At 49.9% G+C, this 17,614-nt stretch overlaps 2 protein-coding genes across 14 annotated transcripts in view; one reads left to right on the forward strand and one right to left on the reverse strand.

Annotated features, from left to right (window-relative positions):
• The window catches only part of Dcaf8 (DDB1 and CUL4 associated factor 8), a 45,273-nt gene extending 39,763 nt beyond the window's left edge, over positions 1-5,510 (forward strand). For 10 of the 11 annotated variants that reach the window (XM_087190936.1, XM_087190941.1, XM_087190934.1 and 7 more), the window contains 3 exons: positions 2,406-2,525; positions 2,951-3,067; positions 3,627-5,510. In XM_087190936.1, coding sequence (XP_087047062.1) covers positions 2,406-2,525; positions 2,951-3,067; positions 3,627-3,743 — 354 coding nt within the window. In that variant the 3' untranslated portion in view covers positions 3,744-5,510. Of the gene's footprint in view, positions 1-756; positions 1,968-2,405; positions 2,526-2,950; positions 3,068-3,626 lie in introns of those variants that run through there. The other variant, XM_087190942.1, reaches the window with a different exon arrangement.
• Positions 5,511-5,855: 345 nt separating this feature from the next.
• Positions 5,856-15,337, reverse strand: Pea15 (proliferation and apoptosis adaptor protein 15). 3 transcript variants are annotated; one of them, XM_004858725.4, is made up of 4 exons: positions 15,174-15,337; positions 9,184-9,357; positions 7,941-8,096; positions 5,856-7,790 (listed from the first exon to the last, which is right to left on the reverse strand). In XM_004858725.4, the coding sequence occupies exons 2-4, from the start codon at positions 9,353-9,355 to the stop codon at positions 7,726-7,728; spliced, it is 393 nt and encodes a 130-aa protein (XP_004858782.1). In that variant the 5' UTR covers positions 9,356-9,357; positions 15,174-15,337; the 3' UTR covers positions 5,856-7,725. The 3 variants fall into 3 exon arrangements, with proteins under 3 accessions (XP_004858782.1, XP_087047076.1, XP_087047075.1); XM_087190950.1 differs by lacking the exon at positions 15,174-15,337 and adding an exon at positions 12,692-12,864; XM_087190949.1 differs by lacking the exon at positions 15,174-15,337 and adding an exon at positions 12,127-12,414.
• Between the last annotated feature and the right edge of the window lie 2,277 nt (positions 15,338-17,614).

Raw genomic sequence — 17,614 nt, forward strand, 5'->3', positions numbered from 1 at the left:
CACTTTCCCCTGCTTCATTTCCTGCTCTTTCATAGGTCTCCTTTCATAATCTGCAGTTAACCAATACAAAATACTGGTGTTAATGAGAATTCTGCATTAGGCATATAGTCAGAAGGAAATCAGACTTTATCCATAGAAATGCAGGGATGAATTACCTCTCCCAAGCCAGCACTTGTTCTTCAAAAGCATTCTGCCGGCCAACTTTGCTTTCAGCTAGGTCAGTACCAGGGCTTAATGATTAACCCAGGTATTCTGGTGGGGAGACCTTCTACTTGGGATGGGTGCGCCTGGGTTTTAGTAGTTTGAAGAGTGAGAGGCTACAGGAAGAGATAGACTATTCCCTGAAGTGAATTTCCTTACTTGTTCTTGCCTCTGCATAAGCCGAACGATCTCTCTGTAGTCCTCACCTGGCCTCCTCTGCTTTTTTTGTCCTAACCTTCCAGCATTGGGTGTCACTGGGCTCCAGCCTCAGTGTAGACCATGAAGAATTTCTGTATAATAAAGTAGACTGTTAGAACCAGAAGGATATTAGAGGTTACCCAGCTTTCCTAATTGTTGTTTTGGGGTCCTTTCTTTGTTCCCATTCAACTGTACAGGGCCATGGCTGGGGTATGGTATCAAAGGACAACTTCTTAGTCTACCAAGATTGATGTGATGCTTTATCCCCATTCCCTGCATTCCCCCAGCCCAGTTTTCTAAGCCCAGGGCTCTTTTCTCTGCTCAAGTGTTATTGACAGGGTAAGTCCTGGTATTCAGACAGGTCTGTTGGTGATCAGATATCTTGGCCTAGAAGTTCTGTCGGCTCCCCCTGCAGCTCCAATTCAGGTACTGTATGTAATTTATTCTTTTGCTTCTCTTACCCCATTGGCTTTTTCCTTATTCTTAAGTACCAAGGAGTTGCTTCCCTGTGGGTTTTTTTTGCCAACTTGTTGAAACAGAGCTAGCTCCAAGTACAGGTCTGTAGCAAGGGCTTATCAGAAGATGAATAAACGAGTTCAGGTTTGTATAAATTGTTACAGTACATATCTTTTGATATTTCTAGATCTCTTCATGCTCCAAATGCACTGCCTGGAAGCCCAGATACAAACTGCAGTGAGCTGAAGTGTGAAATAGGAGGAGAAAAAGATTGGGCTTTCTACTTCACTCATAGCCTCAGACTTAAAAATCAGTCTTCTCTGAGCAATTGTTTATTTGTAAAATGGAAGTCAAAGAAGGTTGGAAGTATGCAGGTTGGCTTTGTTCTCAATGCCTACCCTCAGCCTCTCCTCACTGCTCTCTGAACAGGGGAAGTTGGTCTAGAGAGGACTGGAAGAGGCTTTTGCCAGTTGTCTTCTTGAACTACAGGGCAGTCTTGCATCCACCCTTTTCCTATCTGCTGCTTAGCTGACTAAAAGCCCAAAAATGCATAAGCAGCTAGATCTGGGACTGGTTCTTCCCTTGGGGACGGAAGTACCCTGCCCTGCCAGGGAAGCTTATGTTTCCATGTCGGACAGCAGGGGGCATGGTGAGGGGGCATGGTGCTTTGAGACAGAAGGAAGCTGCCTGAGCCCAAAGGCCTACCAATCATAGGTTTTTCTGCAGTTCAGGGAATGCGCTCAGAGGGTTAATAGAATTGATGAGGGGGGCCTTAGGAAGCTCCCTTATTATTCATAGCTCATGTATAGCTGAGTTTACTGTGTCCTTAGGGCAGGTGGCAGGATGTTGTCCCTGGGATGTATAGGATTTTTAAACAGACACTAGCCTCCTTTACTCTCCCTCTAGATCACCCTTTTCTTCCCAGCCTCTACCTTCCTCCAGTTAGAAAACAGTGCCAGGTGACAGTAATTGTTTTCTGACTTTTCTCTGGAGGCTCCTTGGCAGCTGCTGCTTCCTTCAGTTTTTAAAATTTATTTGCCACTACGGCTGGGGATTTAGCTCAGTGGTTTCGCCGCCTGCCGGGCAAGTGCAAGGACCTGAGTTTGATCCCCGGTACCAAAAAAAAAAAAAAAAATTATTTGCCACTTGATGAGAGCCACTGAGTTTTGTTTTGTTTTTGGTTTTTTTTACCAGCCTGAGGCAAGTTGGAGCTTTAGAATCTGGACTGAGTGAAGTCATTTGGACCTTGTAGCCTTCTTGTAAAACCAGCAATAAGCATGGCCAGTCACTAACCCTACTCTTAAGGCTGTGTCTAGGGATGAAGCCACTCCTGACCAGTGCATAGGAAATGATAGGTGGGCTTGGCCTTGTTCTCAGTCTGTGGCCAGTGTTTCCTCTACCTGCAGGTGCCTAAATGTAGCCTAGGCTTAGGATTGGTGGGCCTGCCTTTTCAGCAACAGCCCCGATGGAGGGTAATTGTCGCAAGGTAAGTAGTGGTTTTAAAACCCTACTCCCATGCACCCCTAATCCTGTGCTTTCCTCCTGATCAGGTAAACTGTCTTGAGCCCCATCCACATCTGCCTGTGCTGGCAACCAGTGGCCTAGACCATGATGTGAAGATCTGGGCACCCACAGCTGAAGCCTCCACTGAGCTGACAGGGTTAAAGGATGTAAGTGGATGGCTGAAGTTCTTTTCTTTCTACTTACTCACACACTGTTAGGATTCTTCATTGTAATAGGAAGGAATAACTTGGTGTCCAGTTTCTCAAAGGTATTACTCTAACACTTTCCTCTACATTCTTGTCATTGCCTTTAAAGGAACAGCCCTGCTGCAGGGGGTGGGGGACTGCTGTGAAGTTCTCTAGTTGGTACTAGGATGGGGTAAGGGAGCATCTTCAGGAAGAATTATTCTATATTAAAGCATCCCATCTTCTTAGTGGCAAGTCTGGGCATCTTTTTCTAATCTAATCTAGTTCTGCTTCAGCTTAACATCACCCAAGGGAAGTTTTTATTGGGATAGAACTCTAGCCTTTTTTATTTAGTTTCAGGGTCCCTATTCATTGCCACCCCTGCCCCCAACTCTTTTGGGTTCCAGGTGATTAAGAAGAACAAGCGAGAGCGTGATGAAGACAGTTTGCACCACACTGACCTGTTCGATAGCCACATGCTCTGGTTCCTTATGCATCACCTGAGACAGAGACGCCATCACCGGGTAAGCTGGGGTTGGAAGTGAACACTCCAGGGCAGTGACCCACTTACGAGGGCTCTTCAGTGCACCTGTCCTCATAGTTGAAGGAGGAATCAAGTGGTCTTGGGTTTCCCATCCATTGTCCCTATGCCCATCAGAGCCACCAGCAGAGTCTTGTCCTCTATTATAGTACATGAGGAGCGCTATCTTCATAAAGTTAATGGCAGAAGGGAGGGGAGGGAGTGAGAAAACTGGTCAGTTTCAGGGTGACCCTTTTGTGCTTACTCTCATGCTATGAGAGGCTAAGGCAAGGATTGGCAAACTAGCAGTTGGCATACTGCCAATTGTTGAAAATAAAATTGTATTAAAAATGCAGCCACACCTATTCTCTGTATTGTCTGTAGCTGCCTTCATGGTACAGTGGCAGAGTGGAATGTTTGCAGCAGAGACTTTATGGTCCACAAGCCTGAAATACCTACTTATTTGGCCCTTTAAGAAAAATTCTGATTCTTGGCCTAGCTAAGACCTAATGGGCTTGTCCTTGTTCCAGGGAAGTTACTAACAAGGCTTTCCTATCCCACAGCGCTGGAGAGAACCTGGGGTTGGGGCTACAGATGCGGACTCTGATGAGTCTCCCAGCTCCTCAGACACTTCGGACGAGGAGGAGGGCCCGGACCGGGTCCAGTGCATGCCATCCTGAGGCCTCACCCCTAGGAGGGCCGGGTTGGGGCTGCCAACCCAATCCTGCCTGGGCACCCCTTGCCTGTCCCGGGCCCTTGCATTCAACAGAAACGCACTTTGGACCTTTTATTTAGATAAAAGAAAGACATCCCCGGAGGACAGACCTGAGAGAAATGAACCAACAGAGAGCACCTAGAAGTGGGAGTTGAGCCCTGGAATGGGGTTCTGTGGCGAAATGCAAAGGACTCGCAGAAATTGCCTCTCCCTGAAGCCTTTTTTCTGGGGGAGAGAGAGCCTATTTTGTTAAGTGGTTTAGGATGGGGAATGGGGCTTCTTTTTCTTTATAATCTCCCTTGTTTCTTTTGAGGGGGGTGTGAGGGGAACAACTGGTTGTTCAGAACCAAGGGGCAAGAGTGGAGGGCAGGATTGCCACTCTCTCTTTGGCTTTAAGGTTTTGACCTTTTTTTGTTTTTAAAAGTCTATGAGTTTCATTGGTTCCCCGCCACACACCAGCAACCCCACCCCAGGATCCTGTTTTTCTGAGAATCCTTAGAGCCCCTACCATCCCACACTCTTCACTGTCCTCTCCACTTCATCCTCTGTACTTAGCACAGTGTTTTGCACTTGACTATGTATCCTTCACTCTCTTCTCATCATCCCATCAGCCCCTAAATAGGGCTGGTGAGAGAGACTGAAGAGGTGGATGGAGGGGCAGGGATGGAGGAAGAATAGGAAGGATGTTACCTCTTATGTTATTTTTAAAAAAATTATTTGGTGGCAGCAATCTACCTGTCCCTATCACTGTTAGAGGCCTAATTTTATATCTATAAATATATTAAAAAGCAAGCCAAACTTGGATGTACAAGTTAAAATTATTGTCAAAGTTTAAATACCTATATATTCTCTATGAATGCAATAAAGGGACTTGAAGGAAGAATGAGCAAGAGTACTGATACAGAGGTCACACCTGCGGTCATCTTCCCCTTTACAAATGACCAGTAAAGCGTGGGGCTCACCCTTACGTGTTAGGAGGCTCAAGAATGGAAGAATCCTCACTTCTGCCCTTCCCTGTCTTGAGGAGTTGGGAAAGGCAAGAAATTCAACTCTGTCTCAGATCTCCTACCTCTCCTTAAGTCTTGTGGGAAGCTCCCAGGATGGCTCTTGTAACCAGAGGCTGGTCTGTCTGTGAAGCACCTCAGGAAGGACACTGCCATGGCAGACTCTTTCTTGGTACTGTGTGTGACAGAAGGCACACACTTTTACCTTTAGCTGCTTTTTTTTTTTTTTTAAGCCATCCAGTTCTACACACTAGCAACCCTTCCTAATGAAAGATTGAAAGAACTTCCTAGGATTGACTTTATGCTTGTCAGCCTCTTGATATCTTGGGATTGAGGACATGTCAATAATTGAAGGATTGATTCTGGTGGCTGGGGCTTGAAAGTCCCAGTTGAATTCTTTCACTTAAATGCTCTTGCTGCTATTTCTTTGCCCCCAACTTCCACAAGATCCAGTCAGGAATTCTGCATCCTGGGAAAGTTGGATTCTACTAACGCAGGCCAAGAAGGAGGGGGAAAGAGTAAGAAGATGGTATTCCCAGACACTCCTTCCTTCCTTCCTCTTTTCCTAGCAGCTCTCAGACCAGATGTTAGTTACTGCGCTTCCGTCCTGAGGTAGGGAATGTGTAGTGATTGAGTGTTCTGTGCTAGTGGGGTGATGAGGTAAGCTGAAAACCATGCACTCTGGAATTTGTTGTATTTTCTCAGTAAAGCTTTTCCCCTCGACTGCTGCTCTGTGTGGTATGTGGTCCATTCATTCATGACACGGTTTTTGTTCCTTCCAATACAGGTGTTTGGCACTGCCTTCTCCCTCTGACGATGTTAAAATTTTAGGAAGTTCAGTCTGGGATCACCCTGCTTTCAGTGCTCAACCAGATGGAGACAGTTGTAAGTGGAATAGGCCCCATTTAGTGTACACAGGAGATGAGGACCAAGTGTGGGGTACTATCTGGGGTATTTTCCAGGCCTTTGTTCCAGGCTGCAACAAAGATGTAGGGATACTCCTCTCCCTCCTTTCTGGTTATTTGAAGGCTCCAAAATCCTGGCTGGTCACAGAAATTCTAGAATCAGTCAAGTACAGTACACTCAGTCACCTTTATTCCAGGGTTAGAACAAGGCCGTGCACACTACAGACAGAGGAGCACAGGGTAGGGGCAACCTCACAGCAGTACAGAGAGTGGGAGGGCAGGTTAGTCTGTTTAGATTATTTTGCCTTACAGAGAGAATCTACTAGACTGCTGAAAATAACCCTGTCTCTCTTCTCCCATTTCTTGCATGAAAAAGACTCCTTATTCTCTCTTACTCCTGCTCTGACATAATACCCCAAATGGAAGGACAGTCATCCTCATCCCCCATCCCAGTTTACAAGTATCTCTTAAGGGAGAAGCCAGACAGCTGGTGAGACTTGGGAAGGTCCTTTAAGGCAAAACCATGGAGTCCTCAAGGTGTGTATGTTAAGGCAGGTGTCCGCAGCAGTGGCCAGAGGGGATGGGCAGACGGCTGGGCTAGGAGTCAAGCGTGCTCTAACCAGTCTGGCTTCCCTCTTCAACAGCCAGCCCTCCCCTCCCACTATCAAGTTTTGCTCCTACATCCTGATAACACCTAGCTTCAACTTTTTCTAGTTTCTAAGTCTGCATGTAAATTTAATGTTTGTTGTTGATTTTTATTGTTTTTAAAAGGCTTTCTTTTCTGTTTGGAGTATGTAGCAGTTTGACTCCACCACTCCCTTCACTGTGGCATTCCCTCCCATCCCTGCTCTGGCCTAGACAATAAGTTAATGCTAGACACCACAAAAACGGGCAGACATGGCAGTGCGGGTTTAATATACATATATGTAGAATATATATGTACACACAGTTAGCACGGTCAGGGTGGGGAAAGGTGTCGGGACAGGCAGGAGGCTGGGGTCACTCACTGTACTATAGTGATTTGGCTAGGAGGCGTCCACAAGCCCAAGGGGCCAGGATATCAAGTGAGAAGGGTCACCAAGTCCCCTCCTGGATTGAACTGGGATGGGGATCAGTGCAAACGAAAACACTAGTTTCACTTCTTTCTGGCTTAAGAGTGTTCCAGACTAAGCAAAGAGAGCAGGTTGCCTGTAATATCCATGTGGGGACCCTGTAGGTTCAGGGTCAGTGTACGCAACAGTCTGAGTAGGACTAAGGGTGTGGAAAGGGGCCCCTCTCTGCCTGCGTCCCCAATTCAGGCTCAGTGGTGCATATTCCCAGCATTGTCTGGGGTGGGGAGGGATCAAATGCTAGCTGTTCCATAGGATTTGATCTTTGGGACCAGGAAAGGATCCAGTGGGCTGCTCTCATTAGATCCCTGGCTCATACCCACCCTAGGCCCATAAGAAGGCCATAAAAAGGGGACCTGCTGGCACCGAGGCCCTCCAACCTGAGGAGCAGCAGGAAACTGGACTCTTCAGGCAGTCCTTCAAGGGGACACAGATACTGAAGTCTGGCTTTTCTTTGCCCCTTCCATGTAGGGGCTAGTGGACTCTTCACCTTCCCTCCCCACTGCTTTTCCTTTTATCTGCCCACCTCTCCTATACCTTATCTCCACCTCAGCTCCTCAGTGTAGGAAAATGCAGGTCTTTTCTGCTTCCACACTTTAAAGATGTGAGGGAAGAGTGGAGAAAAGGGAAGTAGGAGGAACGTGCCAATTTCTATTTGCATAGAAATAGCCCCTGTCTCTCCCCTAGGGTGGGGAAACTAAAGCCCCTATCCCCTGACCCCCATCCCCTCATGAGGAGGAACTAGATGAGCTAGACATATAGACAGACAGCCAGAGCGTGCGCACACGCACACACACGCGCACAGTAAGGAGGTTAGGACCAGGTTAGTAAGTGGGTACATGGGGGGTTGCCCTTGCCCATAACCATGGAGGATGGGGAAGGGAGTGGTCCGATGAAGGTCCAACCTTCCTCTTCTTCCTCCCCTTTGCTCAGGCCTTCTTCGGTGGGGGAGCCAATTTGATGATCTCTTCCTCAGAGGGCTGCCGGATAATGTCTGGGGGCAAAAAGGGATGCGTCCAGGGATGGAAGTTGGAGACACCAGGCAGGCCCACTGGGCATCAACCTCTCCCAAAATTCATACACTCCGAGGATAATCAAGGGGAAGGGGGCAGGGTGCAACTACACTAAAGGCCTGGCTTCTCACCTTTGTACTTCTTGGCACTGGGGATACGGGTTAGCTTGGTGTCCAGCTCATCCTCCTCTGAGATCTTCAGCACACGGGTTCTGTAGTCAACCACCATAGTGAGTAAGTCAGGACGGCGGGAGATCTCAAAGATGTGCTCAATGTAGGAGAGGTTGTCTGGAAAGGTGGCAGGAGACTGGGTCAGACCTGGGCCAAGAAGTCAGCTTCCCCTGTTCTACCAGACCAGTGTTTGGGAACCATTTCTAATAATGTTCACATTAGAAGGGGCAACATCAGCAGAAGAGGGACAAGTAAGTCAGGAAAAGAAAGCTAACACACTCCGGCAACAATACTGTGCTAGGAAAACTGCCTTCCACATACCCTACACCCCACCCTGTCCTTTGTCTACTTTCCCTGTAAGTAAGCATCAGGAAGAATTTCCCAATAGCACATGTGGGACATGAGGGGTGGGACCTCTAGACAATTTAGAGAAGGGCTCCTAAAAATGAGATAAGGTACAGCTGCACCCAGAACAGGGATCTCCGTGGCTTGCAGTTCTGAGATTACAGACGCCCTCAGACCTTCCGCTCTGGCTCCCACCCTCACTATGATACAGTCTATAATATCTTTTCCTTCACCCTTGCTCCGTTACCCACACTACAGTCAGAGTAGTGTATCTGAAGGGCCCTGAGGTCTCTCACTCTCTTTCAAATATCTCTTACCAAGGCCTTCTGCAACAGTCTTGACTTCCCTGCTACTTCTAAACATACCCAATATCTCTGTCAAGCTAAGCAGGGCTCTTGCTTTTCCAAACACACCACAAGCTCCCACCTCTGCAACTGTTCTCTGGCTAACAGGCCCTTCTTTGGAGTCTACCTTAGAAATCCCACTTGGCTTTCAGAGCCATCTTAAATCCTCTTTCTCCCCTGAAGCCCCAAGCTGTTAGTCCCTTGAACAACAGCCCCCCCCCAACCCCAGCAATAGTCTCTATAAATGAGTAAGAAAATGTTAGAACTTGGCTTTCACTTTTAATTGTACCACTTCTAAATTCTATTTTGTGTTCTATTATGTATGTGATAACACAGAAGTATCTGAATAACATTTTTTACTGACAAGGAGCACAATGGAAAATGTGTAAATTCTGCCCTTGAGCTCCTTACATATCTGTTTAAGCATCTCTCACTCTGCCTCATCATAGAGAGGTGCGCTTTGCCCATGTAAGAGCTTCGTGATCGTGTCTATTTGACTTGAGCCCCTCCCCCACCTTTGTCCAGCTTGTTGTGGCTCTCCAAGAAGCTAAACCAGGCACTGCCCGTAGTGATCTCCTCACTCTTCTCACTGGGGATGTCCTCCTTACAGGCTGATTTGAGCTGTTCCAGGTCTTCCAGCGTAATGTTGTTGGTCAGATCCTGAAGGAGAGTCCCGTACTCGGCCATGACTAGGGTTGGGAGGCAACAAAGGAGTTTGAGTTTAGTGTACAGGGTCTGCTTCACTTACTGACACCACCCACCTCCCACTCTGCCCTGCCAGGCATGTGCCTAGGAACAGAGTAGGGGACAGGACTGGAGGGAGAAAAGGAGGACCTAGGCTAGGCAGTGGACATAGGCAGGAAGAAACTCAGAAGGTAGGAGCCAGACTGGAGCCTAGAGTGACAAGTCATACCCCCCCGCCACACACACACACACACACACACACACACACACTATCATTTTCTTTTTCCCCCTCTAACAGTAACCCTGGCAACAGCTCCCCTGACTGAGGAGGCGGTTACCATGGCAACCTGCTCCCTACTTTCTCACCCGCTGTCTCCAAGTCCCCCCCCCAAGAATCACCCCACCCACCTGCAACCCCTCCCCCTGTCAGAAAAAAAAAAAAACACTCAAAAACAACAACCAGAGAGGTTGTAGCAGTGAGAAGCGCAAAAGGAGGACCTTGAGGGTTGGTTGAGGCTTGAGTTCTAGCTTCCATCCTTCCTCAGAAGCAGAGAGGTCCCTCACTTCAGCTCCCACCACCCCACTAATGACTCATTTTGGATGGATGCCTAGTTAAACTTGGTCTGATAGTTCCTGGGGCCCTCCATGCTTAGCCTTGTATTAAGTCATTAGGGCTTCGGGTTGGGGGAAGCAATGGGCAACCCCCACTTTTGTGGAGCCCATTTTCTCCCTTGATGGTTACTAGGCCCCTAATCAGCCCTGTCTCCTAGCCTTTGTGCTGCGCCTGCAGCCCCCGCGCCCAGGAATACCAAGCGGCTGGCTCTGGCCCCCTGCCCAGTTCCCAGGCTGGCTGGGTGGTGGGGGAGGGGAGTTTAGATGCAGCTTTGGGAGAGTGGCAGGATGGGGACTGCCACCCCTTCTTCAACATCCTGCTGGCACTATCTTCAGTACGGCCTCGCTTGGGCCCAGGCAAGACCTGATCTCACCTAGGCCTTCTCTCCATCTCTTTTTCATGATCCTTAGGTGAGAAGGTAGAGAACATTCGAGGCTTCCCTCCACTAAAATAGGAGCTGTGGCTAGGAGGAAGAAAGAAGGTCAGACCTTAGAATGAGTTTTGTGGATTTAATAAAATGTGAAACTCTTGTGGTGAGCTCAAAACAGGACTTATTACAGAGAGATTATGTAAAGGTGCAAATTTCCAGTGATGAATGTCAGTATATTGTATACCTAAAATGTACCAATAAAATTCTTTAAAAAGGACTTATTTTCTATAAGTATATACAATAAAAAAGCATTTTAAAAAGTAAATCTTGTCATGCACACTGGTTAGAACAAAGTATAGGCAAGGAGCTAGGTGAGGCTGCCCACAAATCACCCCAACAAATGTAGCAGATCCAGAGGGGCAGGTTGACACACCTTTATTTCCCTCACTTCTGGACTCTTGCAGGGGAACTGAGGCAGAGAGGCAAACCATCACACAATAAGAGGTGTGGCCCCCGAAGTCCCCATTCCCAGGCCCCTACTTGGACCAGAATAAATAAGTCTCCCTTGGTGGCAGGCACCGTGATACAAACAATGAGCCAGACAGCAGGGCTTGCACGACCCCCACAAGAAACAGGCACTCACAGGCACATTCAACTCGCACACCCAGGTGCAAGCAGACAGAAGGGCCCAGCGGTGGCCCTGCCAGGCTGGGCCAGGAACAATGCTCTCTGACTGTCAGCACCAGGAACCATCTCCGCCTTAAAATCTAGGTCATGTCAGCAGGCTCTGCAGCCCAACCCCACCTCCACTGATAATCCGAGGACAGAAAAGAGGGGATATGATAGGGGGATGATAGGAAAGGGTCCAGAGATGAAAAATGGGAGGAGGCCAGAAGTAGAAAGAGCATGGGAAAGACAAGAAGATCCTGCCTGGCCCAGTGGAGGAGACCCTGGGGGCCAGCGCTCAGCTGGAAAGTGGGCAGAATTTAGGTTCATACTGACTGCCTTGCTTTCACACAGAAGAGTTTGTAAATAGTAGAGATCCAAGGGGAGGAAAGTGTGCGTAAGTGCGTGTGTGCGTGTGTGTATAAATCTCTTTGGAGGAGTTAAGATTTAGGGTTCTGAATCTAAAACATCTACAGGGGAAGTGGGTGGGAAGGGATTAATGTGTGTAACACACCCACCCACAGAGACTGGGGGTGGTAGGTAGGAGCTTTCTAAGAGTGAAACAGATACAAGGAGGCCTCTAGGAGAAAAGAGGGTAGGAATGTTAATGTGGCTGGGGGAGAGGCTTGTGTGTCAGGATCCTGTTTATGGATGCTGATCCCTGGGTGTGTACAAGTGTGCGGAGGAGGCAGTGGGTGTGTTTGGATGTTCTGGTAATGGACGTACATGCCAATGTGGCAGCACTGGATGTGTGGCTGTGGGTGCACTGGCTGTGAGTGTGTGTAGGATGCATGTTTGTATGTGTCTGAACCAGCTGAGGGTGTAAAAAGGTATACAACCACAGGCTCCCAGGCAGAGGGGTGAGCGAGCCTACAGAAGGGAGGCTGGGGTTCGGAAAGGGAATGAGACAGAGGCTGTAAATGGGTGGGGGGAGTGCACAGAGCGCACAAAGTCCAGGGCTGCAGCCTCAGCTCAGCTGTTACCATAGCAACCTCAGTTCAGGGTGCCCCCCCCTCCAGTCAGCAGGACAATAACACCACTAGCTGAGAGGAGTGTGGGGAGTGGTAAGAAAGGATAGAAAGAATAGGGATAGGCCCCTGAGGAGGCCAGAAAAGGCTAACTTACCTCCTCCTGCCATGCCCATGCCCATGCCCATGCCCATATGTTGTAGCAGAGGCAAGGGGAGGATAGTTAGGGGGGACTCCTGGGTCCGGGGAGGCGGAATCTCCTGTACATGGCTCTCAAGTCTCACAGATCAACTGTGTGTTGCTTGCTGGTCTGGCCATGGTGGGGCTTAGCATAGCGTGGCTCCTTTATCCTCCATGTCACTTTCCTCACCAGAGATTTACAATTCCTCAGGACCTATGGAGAAGTCTTCTGTCCTCCTGGCCCTGGAAACCCTTCCTGATCTCTGAGGCCTGCCTCAGAGGGCTGCCCAGAGAACACCAAGCAGCCTGGGCGGAGGCCATTCTTGGGACAGGATACCAGGGCAGGAACTGGGAACCGGAGCCGAGGCTGCCAGGAAGTCAGTCCCCTTCCCTCCCAGCTCATTCTGTGAGCTGCTCACCGCTTCCTCACACCTTCCTTCCTTCCTCCCTCAAGCTGGCCCAAGGTGAAGCCCTCACAAGGGTGCAACCAACTCGGGATGCTGGGGAAGAGGGACGGGCGGTAGGGATCTTCATATACTGACCTTGTAGGGTAGGAATTGGGAAGGTGGCGATGCTACATGGCCACTGGGGGAAGAAGAGGTGGAGGGGTGCATGGAGCACATAGGATAACCACCTGTGGAGGAGCTGGCAGCAGCAGAAGAATTTCTGTGCATTCTAACATTAATTTGCAGTAGATTAGCATTGGGTTCCAAATCTGTTTAAGGGAGGAGAAGGATTAGGAGCTGCTCCCCCTCCCTCCCTCACATCTGCTGCAGCTGCCTCAACCCGAGGGGAGGGGCCATCCCACACAGCTGCAAGGGCCCAGACAGCCCTATAAAGGGCAGGACGAGGCTCTTAAGCACTCAAATCTGTCTTGCTGCCTGAAGTTGCAGGAAGTAATCAAGGACAAGCAGAGGGGTGGGAAGGAAGAGAGTAGGGTTTTAGCTATCCTATTTTAAATCTGGGCCCGAAACTGAAGCAGTCCTGTACATTTATTTCTTTTAACAGATTTCTTTCCCAAGCTCCTATCCAGCTTGGGGCCTTACTTCTATAAAGGAAGGAAGGAAAACAGTTCTTTGGCTCTAGGGTCAGCCTGGGAGTAAGATGAAGCAGGACATGTGGGCCTCAGAATATTCAGGAAGCAAAACAGGTAACCTCTGGGCATGGGGGCAGAGGCTCAGCCTTAAGCCTTTTGACTAAGAGAAGGACAAGGCCCAAGATGGGGGCAGTGAGAGATGGCTGGCACTGGATCAAGCAGAGGAGGGCAGCTTAATGGTGAGGAGGAGGAGGACAAGACCTGTTTCCACTCAGCTGATGTGGCACAGCCTGCTCCTATTTCTCTGCCTCTTCCTCATCCAGGACTCTCCCTGCTCTTTTTTCCTCCTTCCCTGTCAATGGGCATTCATCCCTTTCCACTTTCTCCACCCATCCCTTTGGTGGTAGCTATGAACACCTGGGACTCCAGGATTCTGTGACTCTATGTCCCTACCTGAGTACTCAGAGCTACCATTAGGAATGAGTGAGCTTCCCCGTTGAAAAAGACTACGTTGAATGGGAGGGGCCTGAAGATGCAGTGGGTGACTGCCTACTTCTTAGTGGAGATGTCCACCTTGACAGTGTAGGTGAGGATGTTGAGTGAGCTGCTGTGATTCTGTGACCCTCCTCATGCTTGACAACATGTGCACACATGATGGGTGCAGGTGTCACACAAATAAGGGGATGGGACCCAGAGAAGCTGGCAGCCTAGGGCATCACTAGCTGGTTCCCCATCGGATGTTTATCCAGGAAAGGAAGAGCAATTAATGCTAATAGCTCTGACAGCCTGTGGCCAGACACAACCTGGACAAACAAGACACAAATCAAACATATTCCTCCTAACTACCTGCCTCCATCCTCCCTCGTTTCTGTGCCTCTTTCGTCCACTCTTTGCATCTTCTGACCATCTCTGCCTCTCACTTCCTCCATTTCCGTGGTTCCCTGGCACTGTCTGTCCCTTTCTGGCTCTCTGTCCCTTTCTGCATGTCTCTCCTCACATTCCTGTCATTCTCTCTCCCTCTGACTTGGGCTTCATCGTGGGTTGACTCATACTCATTCTTTTTCTCCCTCTCCCTTTCTTCCACTCCCTTCTCCTCTCCTGGCCACTCTGAAGCCCAGAAGCTAGCCCCTCCCAGCACACTAAGCTCTAACTGGACCAGCAAGAGAAGCCACCAGCAGGACCCACCCTCCTCACCCAGCTAAAAGTGCAAAAGCTCCGGTCTCCTTGTCCTGGAAGAGTGACCCAGGATTTTAAAGCTGCCCAGGAAATAGAGTGGATTTGGGGACAGTGACGTGAGACCTTCTGTCCACCACTCAACTGTCCTACAGACCAGTGTCCCTGAGCCCAGAGTCCAGGAGACCACATGGGCGGCAGTGGGTTGCGGTGGGCAGCTAGCTCTGTAGAGCTAGACAGTTGTGATTTGGTGTGTGCGAGACGATGTGTGTAAGAGTCACATGAGTGTGTGTCACTGTATGTGCTGTCTGTCTCTTACAGGTGTGCTGTGACTGTCAGTTCTGACACGGATTCAGTGGGATTAATTAGGGGTTTTACGTTAGAGACATCATTTCTCTACACCCTCAGCTCCTTTCTCCTCCCTCCCCCAGGTGCAGCAGCCCGGAGTGCGGGCACAGGGTGACAGCAGCCGGCCGGCCCGCCCGCCAGCCAGCGGGGGCGAGTCCGCGGCCAGGCGGGAGGGAGGGGCCGGAGCTGGCCGGCTGAGCCAGCTGGGCGGGAAGCAGGCTGCATCCTGGTCCCCAGGCCCCGCTCAGCGTGGAAGGGGCGGTCGAAGCCACGCTGCCTCCGGAGCGACGCGCGCGGCTCTCGGGACGCACGAACAGAGATTGACCCCAGGGGGCCCGACCCACAGCGAACCTGTCTGGTCCTCATGCTTCCCCAAGCGGCCCCCGGAATCCCGATCGCCACCCCTCCAAACCCCGACTCCACCTCAGTCCCCTCCCGGAGACATTGCTCCCCTCCGCCCCTCTCACCGCCTCTGGAGCGGAGCGCTCAGGGCGCCGGCACTCCCGGTCCCGGTTCCCGAGCAGCGTCCTGAGCTCCTCCTTGGCTTGTGTCGCCGCCGCTGCTGCCGCCTCTTCCGCTCGCGGAGCCGAGCTCGAGCCCTGCGCCGCCTCACTCCACCCGGCTGGCCGGTGATGTCAGAGCCGGGGAGGGGCGGGGGGCGGGCTGGGGGGGGGAGGGGAGGCGAGGGGGCGGGGACGGAGGGGCTAGGGTTCTGGAAGGCTCCTAGGGTGGGGGCAAAATTGGGCTGAGGGAGAGTAGGGACACTTCCTCTTCTGCCCCCTAAACTGCAACACAGTTTTTAGATTTCATTCCTTGCCAGTGAGACACCTTCTCCACTTCTGACCTTTGGATGACCGTGGTGGCTGGGACCCCAGGGAGGCATAAGAGTAAATTCGAGTTTAGGGATTCAGAAGGCCTTGGCATCTGCGTTCTCTTAGCTACTTGCTTTGGCATTTGAGGGGAACCTCTTTCCTAGCTGTCTGGGTCAGGGGAATAGGGATCAGGTCAGGGTAGTCAGGCATCGGGCTCGTCCGCACTGGGTGTGGAGGCAGGATCAGGGCATGGAGAGATGGGGGCCTTCTTTACTTGACCTGGAGACGTGGACCTTCTCTGAGGAGATGCCACCTGGCTGTCTTTGTGCTGCTCTCACCTTTCCCAAAGATACCCCCTCCTTCCCCCCACCATGATGTAATTTTATTTTCTGGGGAGAAAAAGAGCAGCAGTGAGCTCAGCATGCAAATATAGACAACTAACAAAGCCACACTTAGCTCTGTTTCCTAGCTCTGCCCCTCTGCCCAGGCCCAGCATGACAGCTCGCACTTCCCCTCCACCCCAGGGACTTTCCTCCCCCAGACTCTCAGCCAGACTGAAAGAGGAAAGAGAATTGGGGAAGCATCTGTTTTCACCCCATCTCCATCCTGCCGGGGAGGATCTGGCCCAGGGAAGAGGTGTGCACCACCTCCCGGAGCCTCCCGGTGTTTCTCAGTCCCCGTGTTGCAGAGACTTGTCCGGAAGCCCCAGGTGGGCTCTCCTTTCTTGGGTCCACCCTACCCCTAGAAGTAGCACGGGCTGCTGCTGCCTTGGGTTTCACAGCCTGTCTCTTGCTTCTTCCTCCCCCACAGTGTGCCCTGTCACTGTCCCTTTGAGCATCACACACACCCATATAACTTGCCTTTGAGTGTGTATCTCATTCACTCTGTGTTGTTGTAAGGCCAAAATCTAGTTCTTTGATCCATCTTTGAAATGCAGAGAAACTACATGACTTATCTGCAGACATGTCATGTTTATGTGAAATAGACAGGCCACAGGCACAGGGCACTTGGGCTTCATGCTTGCGCCACTCTTTCCTCAGGTAAATTGTGCCCCTAAGCCTCCGTATCTTTACCCGAAAGATGCCATTACCAATGCCTATTTTATATAGTTCTGAGAGTCAGAAATAGTATGTCTCTAGGGGCTGAGGCACAGATGGGTGCTTAAAAAAAGAACTATTATTTAGTTCAGGGTCTTCCACTTCTCTATGCTAGAGAGTAAGCTTCATAATATTTTATATAATATTAGCCTACTTTCCATACTACTTATTAAACATTCATTAAATAGGTACAAGTTGGATGAATACATTGTTTCTAGTCTCCACACTTGCCAACTTCTCTAGGAACACTTCCTGGATTTGTCTGTGGAGAATGAAAACTTCTGTAACCTTAGGTCTCGTTTTTCCATACTTAGAAATCCTCTAAGTCTCTTGGCAATACCTGTACACCTGCTCCGTGAAAATTATATCGTCTATTATATATGGGTTCGTTTGACAGTTTGGTCCTCCCTGCCTCCAATTCCTTTATGCTTACCCTAGCCTATTGTAGTCCTATTATGGAGAGATTGTGAAGTCTTTCCACAAAGAATTCCGACAGCCCCAGGCCTAGAGGCCCCCACAGTACAAAAGTCAACATCTCGCTCTTTCCATGGCTACCCCTTAGGTCCAGGCTCTCCCAACTTTACACTGATTATTATAACAGTCTCTGAGTGTGAGTCCAGTTCCTTCCCTCTGGCATCCCCATCCTCTTTCCTCCCCAATTCCATCCTGCTCATCATTAGTACCAAATGAAATTTTGCCCTTCCTCCAGCCAGCTCACAGGATTAAGTTCAAACTTTTCTGCAAAACAGCCCCATTATGTTTACTCAGTCCTCACGGCCACAACTTGAATTTCTCCTCTTGTCTCCATGGTCCCTCTGCTGCCCTCAGTAAGACAAACACATCCCACCAGTGCTTTCGATGTTTCCAGGAACTAAAATGACCCCTTCTCAACTCCTTTGCCTCCACTCAAATCCCACTCTTTAAGACGTAGAAAAAGCTCACTTCCTTTATAAAGTCATCAAGCCCACTCTGGTCTCTCTCTAGGCCCGGTCTGTTTTT

The sequence above is a fragment of the Heterocephalus glaber genome, unplaced genomic scaffold, assembly GCF_053883595.1.
Source record: "Heterocephalus glaber isolate CG9 unplaced genomic scaffold, H.glaber_assembly_v1.0 deba00001561, whole genome shotgun sequence".
NCBI classification, from domain to species: domain Eukaryota; kingdom Metazoa; phylum Chordata; class Mammalia; order Rodentia; family Bathyergidae; genus Heterocephalus; species Heterocephalus glaber.

Coding starts and splice junctions, on each gene's coding strand:
- Pea15 (XM_087190949.1), bottom strand. CDS start 12,163: ATGGGCATGGGCATGGGCATGGGCATGGCAGGAGGAG. Junction 8,097..9,183: donor CCACAACAAGCTGGACAAAG/GTGGGGGAGGGG, acceptor CCACCTTTCCAG/ACAACCTCTCCTACATTGAG. Junction 7,791..7,940: donor CAGTGCCAAGAAGTACAAAG/GTGAGAAGCCAG, acceptor TTTTGCCCCCAG/ACATTATCCGGCAGCCCTCT.